Source organism: Cyprinus carpio, chromosome A21, assembly GCF_018340385.1.
Source record: "Cyprinus carpio isolate SPL01 chromosome A21, ASM1834038v1, whole genome shotgun sequence".
Taxonomy (NCBI): domain Eukaryota; kingdom Metazoa; phylum Chordata; class Actinopteri; order Cypriniformes; family Cyprinidae; genus Cyprinus; species Cyprinus carpio.
The window spans coordinates 12,886,883-12,899,641 of NC_056592.1; the positions used below are offsets into that span (position 1 = coordinate 12,886,883).

General features: G+C 36.4%; 1 protein-coding gene across 1 annotated transcript; it reads right to left on the bottom strand.

Moving 5' to 3' along the window:
- Window positions 1-1,010: 1,010 nt before the first annotated feature.
- On the bottom strand, window positions 1,011-10,294 carry st14b (ST14 transmembrane serine protease matriptase b). The gene is given in 20 exon segments (XM_042710898.1): window positions 1,011-1,199; window positions 1,296-1,417; window positions 1,813-2,093; window positions 2,168-2,354; window positions 2,825-2,947; window positions 3,169-3,285; window positions 3,376-3,483; window positions 3,596-3,700; window positions 3,780-3,913; window positions 4,496-4,602; window positions 4,713-4,810; window positions 5,528-5,670; window positions 5,770-6,004; window positions 6,089-6,124; window positions 6,277-6,447; window positions 7,581-7,594; window positions 8,438-8,508; window positions 8,606-8,736; window positions 8,842-9,001; window positions 9,952-10,294. Coding segments are annotated over 20 exon segments (2,601 nt in total). The 5' UTR covers window positions 10,048-10,294; the 3' UTR covers window positions 1,011-1,037.
- Window positions 10,295-12,759: the final 2,465 nt, after the last annotated feature.

Below are 12,759 nucleotides of genomic sequence, written 5' to 3' on the forward strand. Positions count from 1 at the left end.
GCATGAAAAATAAGCAAATACAAAGCAGATTACAATTTCCCTTTTAATGTTTATTAAAGAATCCACCGTATCAAGGCACATTATAAAAAAAAAAAAAAAAAAAAAAAAAAAAAAAATTTTTTTTTTAAAAAATAACAATTTAACTAAATCACAGATACACATAACAGTAAAAACAAATAGAAAAGTTGAACAAAATTGCAAAAATAAAAATCTAAAAAAATACTAATTATTTGAACAAAACATTTCAACATTTCAATGGATGTAAAATACAAATCTTGAGTAAGAACACAATTTTTCATCCACACACACAGTAAATACACTTGCAAATAACATACAAAGTTTACAGAAATTATATAATTGTATCAGCATACAAATAAAATTAAATATTCAAGCAGGACATAATAAATGAAAACACTAAAATTGTTTCCTTTTACTTAGTCATAAAATACATTTGTGCACAGATATGATCACGAAGTCTGTTTGGTATGAAAGGTGATAAAACTAGCTTCTCTAATCTTTTTGTATTCTATCTATATGTTTTCTTTACACTAGCTTGCTCTATTCTTTTCCTATTCTATCTTTTTATTTATTTATTTTTTCGTTTTCTTTTTATTTATTATATGATATAAAAAACCCTGCTACATGTACTGCATTAAGCTAACTGAGACTTGTTATAGCACTTGCACATCATTGCTCTTTTGTTGATTTTGATTGCTTCCATTGTCCTCATTTGTAAGTCACTTTGGATAAAAGCGTCTGCTAAATGACTAAATGTAAATGTAAAACTATAATGTAATAAACATAAAACACAGTCAATTAACACGTTATGCCAACAATTACATTATAGAAATCCCTGAGAAGCATTTAAGTTGTAATGACTTAAGCAAGGCAGCAAGAATACAAGACATTTGGCCTGATTATAGGAATCTTTATGGCAACTGAAATACAACTCAATGAATATGAATTCCTGAAACACCCTCAAAAACTCCAAACACATTCCTTCATGCTTTAGTCCATTTCTTGTCACTATTGTGACATTATACCCCTGTCATCTGCCTGATCCAGCTGCGGTATTCTGTGACGCGTGTGTAAATGCCAGGCCTGTTCCTGCGGCCGCAGCCATCTCCCCAACTCACCACGCCAGCAAGAAACATGCGGCCATTGCTCTCAGTGGAAGTCATCGGACCACCTGAGTCACCCTGGCAGAGGAATGAGGAATATATGTGTGTTACTGAGAAATCTAAGGCTATGACATGTATCTGAATGTGAAAAAAACAGAAGATCTTTCATTTCACCTGACAAGCGTCAACACCTCCACTCAATACACCTGCACAGATCATGCGTGGTGTTATCCCATCATCCATCAGCCTGCTGCACACAGTGCTCACAACAACCCTCACCAACACCTACTCAAACACTTATAAAACAGCGAAAAAACAATTTAAAAGACAACTAACAATCTTACTAAAAAATATAATAAATTATACTCATAATTTGTACTCGGTGTCATTCACTGCAAACCTGAGTGTTTAAGTACTATCTCTCATTATCTGGTTTGCACAAACAGAGCAGCTCATGTCTTATTTTAGAGTTTAGACACACTTGACTAAATTTGTGTGTTTATCTAGAGGGTCTAAGCATAAAGGTGCAAAACAAATTGAATTGCCCAGTCTGGCAGTTGTGTTGGACTTATGTTTTTGGTTACTCACTTTTATTTTTATCAGACAACTGATATGGATGGATTTTCATTTCACAAACTGTAAAAACAGTAATTTTTCACATGTTATTTTGAATGGAAGTGTAGGTTGTTACATGACTTACCAACTTCCTCTCTCAGTTTGCCCCAGCCAGTGATCCAGACCGATTTGCCTGCTGGGAAGTCATGTGTGGCTTCAGGTAAGCAGACAGGCCAGATGTTCTGGCTGAGAGTTACAGGGCTGTCCAACTCCATCAGCGCGATGTCATTGTCATAGCTCAAGTGATCATAGTGAGGGTGAGAAATGATGCGCTTTACCCGTTTTAGGGTGGACTTACTAGTCTCACCCTGGTTAAGTAGACCTAGATAGACTTCCCACTGGTCAGGCTGGGAATATCTAGCAAAAGAACAAACAATCAGTCAGGATCAGAGCAGGAGGGGAAGAGAGGGCCAAACAACATAAGAACTCACTTGAACTTTTCATTGTCCTGCACGCAGTGAGCAGCAGTGACCAGCCAGCGGTTACTGATAACAGACCACACAAACACATGAACTCATGTCTACACTTACATGCCAACCCCACACTCCCACACTCCATCCCTTCCAACCCACAACACCCAACAGACACGAATGGACTTGCATCCCTTGATTCCGCATTCTACAGTAAATCAATCAGACATATACTATTAATGGATTGTTTTCATAGCATGAATCATATCTAGCTTGAAACATCACTGAAAATCATATCAAACAGAGGTTTTGACATTCTGCTCTCTATTCAACAATTAAAATGGAGCTGGTATTCAATTCATCGTATATAGAATTTACAAAATATATAAAAAAAAATTATATTCCACATTTATAATAAAGATTTCAATTCCACATAAAACATTTCTATTAAAGCCTTCTATTCTTTCAAGAATCCTGAAATAATATATCACAGTTTCCAAAAAAATATATAAAGCAGCAGAACTGTTGATTTATGAATGATCATGTGAGACCGATAACTGGTGTAATGGCTGCTGAAATTCAGCTTTGTCATCACAGGAATAAATTACAATTTAAAATATAAGGAACAAACATGCCACATGATTTCTCAGCGGAAAGACAGAGGAATTCTGGACTTACTGCATTCAGCTTCATCCGAACCATCCGCACAGTCAGTCTCTCCATCACACATAGGGTTCAGCTTGCTAATGCACTGGTTATTCTTGCACTTATATGTGAGATCAGAGCAGTGAACAGCTATGGCTGGATATAAAAGAGGCAACTGAGTCACTTAATATAGCGACTGCTTATGTTGAGAGCAGGGATATTTATTTTGTTAACCTTCTGATATTTATGATGGTAACCTCTAGGGTAAATTTAAGTGCTGGCAAGTAACTACAGTATATGTTAAAGTATATATAAACAATAGAGGTACTTTTGAGGTCAAAATAAGGCATTTGTATTTCTTAAATGAAAGTTCTCACATTTCTCACACTGAGATTCATCTGAGCCATCGCCACAGTCATTGTAGCCATTACACTGCTTCTGTCCTGGGATGCAGCGGCCGTTTCGACATCTAAACTCTTGAGCTTTGCAGTTCCCTACAGACAAAATTGAACAAACAACCTGAAATCTTTTCTATCACTTTTGCTCCCATAGTTCATGATTTTGAGTGCTTACCACATACTTACCACAGTTTTCCTCATCAGTGTTATCTCCGCAATCATTCACCCCATCACAGCGCCAGAAACTGGGCTTGCAGAAGCCGTTCTTGCATTTTATTTGAGTCTCATTACATGCTGCATGCATGGGTAAAGAAAGCAAGACAACGCCAAATGACTCTCCATTATAGTATCTTAAGAGAATACAGCTATACAAAGAATAAGCACAATTAATATAGTATGAACTTACCGCAGCCCCTCTCATCGCTCATATCTCCACAATCATTGTAGCCATCACATTGCAGGTTAGGGGACACACACAGATCATTGTCACACTGGAAACTCCCAGGGCAGGCTGTGGAAAAGAGATTTTAGATATTTTTGTCATGGTGTACTGGCTTCGAACATTCTGATATGAGCAGTATATTACTCACGATTAGTGGGTTCAAAGGCCTCAAACTCTGCAGAAAAGCCCTCGCTCACGTAAGACATGTCAGAATGAAATCTTACTGTAGCTTGGTTTGATTTAATTGTGTACACAGTTTTGGGTGGCTTCTCCCCACATATCCTAAAACAGTTCATAAAATAACAAATAACACTTATAATCTCTTTTTAGAGAATATACACTACTGTTCAAATGTTTAGGGTCAGTAAGATTTTTTTTTAAAATGTTTTCTCTTATACTCACCAAGGCTGCATTTGATAAAGTAAAAACTGTATTATTGTGAAATATTACTTTTTTATTTTTTCCTGATTTTAATATATATTAAAACATAATTTCTTCCTGTGATGGCAAAGCTGAATTTTCAGCAGTCATTATTCCAGTCTTCAAATGATCTTTCAGAAATAATTCTAATTTGCTGCTTTCATAATTTTTTATTATTATAATTAATGTTGAAAACAGTTTAGTATTTTTGTGAAACGGTGATCCATTTTTTTTAGGATTCTTTGATGAACAGAAAGTTCAAAAGCACATCATTTATTTGAAACAGAAATCCTTTGTAGCATCATATGTTTTTACTATCACTTTTGATTAATTTCATGATTTTCAGTAGTGGTGTATAAATTAAATATTTCTTTCTTTTTCATAATTTGTAACATGTACTCAAGTTTAAGTATGATGATTACTCTTATGACACTTTTATCTGACCTGTAGTTTATCTCCAAGTAGTCTGCAGGACAGCTGATGGTGTTTTGTTCAGGGCTATGTATAGACAACTTGTCAAACTTCACCTTGATATGCTTTCCTGATGGAACCTGAAGGACAGAACATTTAAGAACTTACAATATTGTGAGGGGATTGAATGTTAGGAACAGATCAGTGATGAAGGAGATGTTAAATGGCACTGAGGGCAAATCATTTTTACCTCAATGTTCCAGACACAGTCAGTCTGAGGTGGGTAATGAGAGGGATAGCCAGGTGATGTGAAGGTACCACGAATCCCCGTCAGTCTCCCTCCACAGTCTAAAAAAAATGTGACAAGACATTTTTAACACAAATATAGGGCTTAGACTATAGCTATAGGAATCAACACTCACTAAACAACAAGCTTTGGTAAGTTACTTGCTAAGTGGCTGGTAATTTTATAAAGAACTGCAATACAACACTTTCCTTTTTTTTCTTTTTTCTGAAGGAAATTTGTTCTTTTATTCAGCAAGGATGCATAAAATTGATCTAAAACGGCAGTAAAATGTTTCTATTTTCTATGATTTTCTAAGATTTCTATTTCAAATAAATAAATGCTGTTCTTTTGAACTTTCCATTCACCAAAGAATCCTGATAAAAAACATCAAGGTTACAAAAAAATATTAAGTAACACATTTGTTTTAAACATTGATATTAATGATAAATGTCTCTTGAGCACCAAATCAGCAAATAAAGATTTCTGAAGGATCATGTGACACTGAAGACTAGAGTAATGGCTGCTAATAATTCAGCTTTGCTAGCACAGGAATAAATTGCATTAAAACTAATAATAATAATAATATTTACAATAAGTCATTTTAAACTGCAACAATAATTCAGAAAATAAATGCAGATTTGTAAGTCCTTTTTTAAAAAAAATTAAAAATAATGCAAAATACAGTTTCGTGGCAAGTAAGAAATATCTGTGAATGGCTGACAAAGTCAAAAAGTGAACTTTGGACCCTAATGAGTTTATTATATCTCAATAAACTCTACCTTGAATTTTGGCTGGAATCTGAGAATAAAATGCCCTGAAGCCTGGGAAGTTTTTCTCCTCATTTGTAACCAGCGTAACCAGCATGACATTCCCAGAGGAGATGAAAACTAGCTTCTCATCAGGTAAACGATATCCACATTTCCTGCATGAACACATTTGTTAGATTCCACATATCACAAAGACAATGAAAACAGACGTGTACTGTGTCATGAAGAAGATGACAGAGTATATAAACACTTACTCCACTATGACTTGCTTCTCTGAAGGTGCTAATGAGTCGTACACTTTGATGAAATCATTACGACAATCTTTCTCCAAGTCTAGCACGTCAAACTCCAATCTGATCCTGTGCTCTGGGTCAGCCCGAATCTGCCACTCGGTGTAAAGGTTGGGAAGGTAGGTGGAATCGGGAAAACCTGGAGACCGGATAATGTCTGTCTGGTTCCCATGAGCATGATGAGATGTCTTAACAGATCCTAAAAGACAAAACAATTTCAATCCTAGTCCTAGATATAAACACGTATAAATATCTAAATGTAAGGAAAGTATCTTTTACTCACGTTTGAGGTTTCTGCTAGCTAACCGAGCATCCACAGCTGTAATACACCAAAATATATGAATTTTGACTGTTAACAATCAGACTGAATAGTGCTAGACTAAAATGAAGTTTTGCATTTCTGGTTAGATTACAAGAGGTGACAGACTGAAACTATGCAAGTAATATGAAACTCTCTTCCAGTAGATTTACCTCCTGATGTCATGCCGTCAATAATGAGGCTATTGTCAGTCCTGCGACCAAACCCCCTCCGGCTTTTCCTTGCATTTCCCACCCCATCCAGGGATGCCATGGCCTCGTCCACAGCAGATACTTGGGACTCTGGCACATTAAACTCAGACAGGTAATAAGCGATGATACCATATCAAACAGCCCTCAATAAACAGAAAAAAATTAAAACCGAAATAATAATTAAAACAATTATTGGATGTTGTTTGTTGACTTCAGTTCAGCATTTAACACCGTCATTCCCTCCAAGCTGACCACAAAAAACTTGGAGACCTGGACATTAACACCTCCCTCTGCAACTGGATCATGGACTTTCTGACCAACAGGCCTCAGCATGTTAGGTCTGGCCACACCTGCTCCTCCACCATCACACTTAACATTGGCGTACCACAGGGCTGTGTGCTGAGCCCATTTCTCTACTCCCTCTACACCCATGACTGCAAGCCTGTGCATGGATGCAACTCCATCATTAAGTTTGCAGACGACACCACGGTGATTGGCCTCATCAGTGACAACGATGAGACTGCCTACAGGGAAGAGGTACAGCACCTGTGCCACATGGTGCGCTGACAATAACCTGCTCCTTAACACCAGTAAAGACAAAGGAGCTCATAGTGGACTTCAGGAAGAAAGAAAGGAAGCACGCATGACCCCATCCACATTAACGGGATGGTTGTTGAACGTGTCTCCAGCTTCAAGTTCCTGGGAACCACCATCACGGGAGGACTTGTCCTGGACCACAAACACCTCCAGCCTGGTCAAGAAGGCTCACCAACGCCTCTTCTTCCTCAGAACACTGAAGAAGAACCACAGTCTTCAGCCATAGTGGTGAACTTTTACCGGTGTTGACTATCGAGAGCATCCTGACCAGCTGCATCACAGTCTGGTATGGGAACTGCACGGTGGCTGACCGCAAAGCACTGCAGAGGGTGGTGAAAAACTGCCCAACGCATCACAGGGACAACCACTTCAATATTGAGGACATCCAGAGGAAACGCTGTGTACGAGTCGAGCAGCATTCTTAAGGACTCCTCTCACCCTGACCATAGACTGTTTAACCTCCTGCCCTCCGGGAGGCGCTTCAGAGCCTCCGGCACAAGGACCAGCAGAATCCAGGAACAGCTTTTTCCCCTACAGCTGTCTCCTTGCTGAACTCTGCCCTCTGACACCCCCCACACCATACACACAGACTCCTCCCCCACTTCATCACTACATCTGACTGATTTATTTATTTATTTATTACAACAAGCAAAAAACAACAAACTTGCTATTACTTGCACTACTGTCTGTTCATCATCCAGGAACACTGAATAATCCATTGCACACTGAAATATTTTCTATGCACTTTACTTTCCATTGCAATAGTTTAAATTGTTCATATGTTCATAGTTCTGCCTATAGTGTACATACACTTCACATATTCATCTGTATAATATGTTCATAGTACACCTATCTGTATATCAATGCTGATAGTATTTAAAATCTGTAAATTTTGTCCATAATACTTATCTGTATAGTTATTGTACATATTGTAGACCTTGTATATTCTGTACTTACTGCTTATTGCACTTCTGGTTAGATGCTAACTGCATTTCGCTGCCTTGTACCTTACATGTGCAGTGACAATAAAGTTGAATCTAATCTAATCTAATCTAAATAAATATCAATGAGATTCACAGTGTAAAATGAGTCCGGCATATTCTGTAATACCCTAATAGATTGATAGTTTCAGAGTTCAGAAGCCTACTTCATATATTTTTCAATCTTATTTTTATTTCTCTAGTTACATTTTTCATTTTAATATTCTGCATCGACCAGAAAAATTGAAAAATAATTTGGTTACTTGTACAATGACAGTTAAGACCTTGACTTTGAAAATAAATATTCAAGAGACAATTCATATTTTATGTATATCACCACTTAAATAGTCCTGCAATGTGTTTTCTAAAGCACAAACACTCTGTGCAGTCTATCAATAAATATGAGGTCATACAAGGTCAAATGCATATTTGATAATTATGCCAAAATTAGAAAAAGAGAAATTGAAATAATGACCTTTCGGATTGACCTTTCATGTCAACTACCCATAATTTTCTCCCATGAATGATATAATTATTTAAATTACCTGAAACCTTGCACACTGGACCCCACATGGTACCTTGACAACAAGCGCACTTGACCGTATATACCTTTGAGCTGAAAAGACAATGTCCAATGATGCAAAGTTTTAAGCAGACATAAAGTAAATAAAAAAAATAACTGAAAACATTACCAGGAAACATGACCACCTCACCTGCCTTGAGACCCTTGAAGACAGTTCTTTATATTCAGTGGTGTTACTGTTTTCATAAGCATCTGAGAACGTCTGACTGGAGATGGTCAAATAACCACTGAACAACTTCCTCACCCTCCCATTATACCTGTCTTTATCATAATCACTCAAATGTAATATTTACTTTTTATGTATAATAGTTAAATAACTTACAAATGAAATGCCACACTAACAAACCATTTACCAAAATAACTCACAATGGAAATGCCACACTAGCAGTCCAGTTACTAATGCAATGATTGCCAGTGCCGTGGGTAGACCTATTGCCACGATCGCCCTAAACGATACCCTCTTCTTCTGCAACTTCTTTGCATCTGATGCTGGAAGAAACTGCTCTGTCTGGTCCAAGCCATAGTCCTACAGAGCAATGTAAAATACAAGTAAAATACACTTGTTTGTTTATTTTTTTATTACATGTGACCGTTACAAAAAGCATGAGTTACGCTCTGGAACTACCCTAAGGCACTGTACTGTACATGACTAAGACACAATTTTGAACCACCCATGTCAAAACAGGCTACTCCTCTTAAGTGCGCCAGAATCACTGGTATGAGTATATGGATTAATGCAATTGCAACTGTTTTCTAAATCCTGAACACCTAACACCTTGCTCATCAACGTCAACAACCCACCCCATTCAAGTATGCATTGGCAAAAGCATGTGTGGATCACGTGACTCAAGTGCCAACTATACAAAAAACAGGTTAAAAACATGTCAATCATATAATAAACAAAAATTCAAACCTCTTGATAAGCATAAGCAAGTGAAACTGCAACAGCAATATAACCATTAATTTGAAAAATATAAAACACATGAGACAAATCAAATCTCATATATATATATATAGTATATATATATATATATATATATATATATATATATATATGTATATATATATATATATATATATATGTATTATATGTATATATATATGTATATATATGTATATGTATATATATATATATATATATATATATATATATATATATATATATATATATATATATATATGTATATTATGTATATATATATATATATGTATATATATATGTATATATATATATATATATATATATATATATATATATATATATATACCTGAATGATTATAACTATAAGATACATAATTGACATATGTATGTATATAAAATATAAAAACCGAACAATCCAGTCACATAACGGTGTAAATTACCAAAAACAAACAGCACTGTACAGGACGTCCCAGATTATTTAATGTAAAATCTAACAGCTGATAACGGCGGACTAATATATATATATAAAAAAAGATATTCCGTTTAAAACATACCGGAATTCTCCCCCCAGACCTGAGTGGCTCCATGTCATACGATGTATTTGTCAAACTGACCGCTGTCAGTCCTCCGTGTTGCCGCTCATGTGTCATGCAGGCGGCCTTTTGTCCTCACCTACAGCGAAACTCACCGACGCGCGCGCAGGTGTCTGCTGGAGAAACCGCAAGAAACTAGCATTCCAACCTGTTTTACATGATCCTTTAGCACCGAGAGGATATAACCCTGTTTATTTGATTTTAATGTGGGTTTTTTATCTGAAAAACAAACATAGTAATTGCAAATCGTAAGTTTTCACTTCCATCCCAGTTTCGCGCTGCAGGTGAGTCTGTCTCAAACATCATGTGCAGTAGCCTACTTCCTGTAGAGACGAGAACACAGGTGTGACGTGAGAAAACCAGATTATCTGTAAATAAATCAGAAAACGAGATAAAAAGTGATCAGAAGTGTCTAATATTTTCTGTCAATCCACACACGTTTACAGTGTATTATAAACTTTTAAAACGTTTTTTTTTTTTAATTAACAACCTGTTAATTAGGCCTAAATTAAATTAATTGTATAAAATTAATACAAAGATAATTTTATGGTTGCAAATTTAGCCTACATTAAGATCCTGTTTATTTGGGACCACCGATGGTTTCCCATAAACTAAAGAGAAATACATTGAATAAATTAGAATGTCGTGGAAAAGTTCATTTATTTCAGTAATTCAACTCGAGGAAGGAAAACGTGTGGAAGAAAAAGATGCACAACCAACCAAGAGAACTGCAGCCTTATGAGGATTGTCAAGCAAAATCGATTCAAGAATTTGAGTGAACTTCACAAGCAATGGACTGAGGCTGGGGTCAAGGCATCAAGAGCCACCACACACTGACGTGTCAAGGAATTTGGCTACAGTTGTCGTATTCCTCTTTGTTAAGCCACTCCTGAACCACAGACAACATCAGAGGTGTCTTACCTGGGCTAAGGAGAAGAACTGGACTGTTGCCCAGTGGTCCAAAGTCCTCTTTTCAGATGAGAGCAAGTTTTGTATTTCCTTTGGAAACCAAGGTCCTGTAGTCTGAAGGAAGGGTGGAGAAGCTCATAGCTCAAGTTGCTTGAAGTCCAGTGTAAAGTTTCCACAGTCTGTGATGATTTGGGGTGCAATGTCATCTGCTGGAGTTGGTCCATTGTGTTTCTTGAAAACCAAAGTCACTACACCCGTTTACCAAGAAATTTTGGAGCACTTAATGCTTTCTTCTGCTGACCAGCTTTTTGAAGATGCTGATTTCATTTTCCAGCAGGATTTGGCACCTGCCCACACTGCCAAAAGCACCAAAAGTTGGTTAAATGACCATGGTGTTGGTGTGCTTGACTGCCCAGCAAACTCACCAGACCTGAACCCCATAGAGAATCTGTGGGGTATTGTCTAGAGGAAAATGAGAAACAAGAGACCAAATAAATGCAGATGAGCTGAAGGCCACTGTCAAAGAAACCTGGGCTTCCATACCACCTCAGCAGTGCCAAAAACTGATCACCTCCATGCCACGCCGAATTGAGGCAGTAATTAAAGCAAAAGGAGCCCCTACCAAGTATTGTACATGTACAGTAAATGAACATACTTTCCAGAAGGCCAACAATTCACTAAAAATTTTTTTAAATTTTTTTTATTGGTCTTATGAAGTATTCTAATTTGTTGAGATAGTGATTTGGCGGGTTTTTGTTAAATGTGTACCACAGTTAAAAGAACCAAAGACTTAAACTACTTCAGTCTGTGTGCATTGAATTTATTTAATACACGAGTTTCACAATTTGAGTTGCATTACTGAAATAAATTAACTTTTCCACAACATTCTAATTTATTGAGATGCACCTGTATTTGTTCTGAGAATTATCTTTTCTTTTTCATAGAATTATAGGTTTAAATGACCTTGACAACTGCAGTCAACACTACAATATGTGTTAAAATTAAGTAAACTGGAAGAGATTTTCAGCTTTTCTTTCTGTCATTTTGTAGAAACGTTGTTTTAATACAATTAACTGAATATCAGTTTAATAGATTCAGTCATTATTATGTAGCTAACTTGGATTGTTTGAATTGTTAGACGTGCACTGTATACGTGGAATGTGGCAAAAGTTAATAACATTAAGTTTAATTACCACAGTATCATGATGATGGTGATGATGGACAGGCTAACTTTAAGTAAACATTTAAGTAAAGAGACACAAGAGAGCAGGAAGAACACCCCTAAGATCAACATTAGAACCATCTCATTAAAACTCATTAATTATTGAAATCTTTCTACCCTTTCAGTCCTGAGGAAGCCCGTGACACATGTCATCATGTAATGGAAAAACAAGGCTTCTCTTTAGAGACAGTCTTTTCACTGAGGTCCAATGCTGTCAAGAAAAAGTATAGGTAATTCCCTTGATAAGTCATTGTTAAGTAAATTGTGAATGAACTTTCCTAACTAGTTACAGCAAGGGCCTTCAGTGAGGTGGCTGTTAATTTCACTTTCAACATTTACTAATACATTATTAAAATCAAAAGTTGTATCTGTTAATATTATTAAACTGGCCTGTGCTAACATCAACTAATGAACAGTTGCAGGTATAGTTCAATCAAAAATAAAAATTTGCTGAATATGTACTACTCACAATCAGTCCGTCCAAGATGTAGGTGAGTTTTTAAGAAATTTAGCATTACATCACTTCCTCATCAGTGGATCCTCTGCAGTGAATGGATGCCGTCAGAATGAGAGTTCAAACAGCTGATAAAATCATCACAGTAATCCACAAATAATCCATGTGAATCCAGTCCATCAAT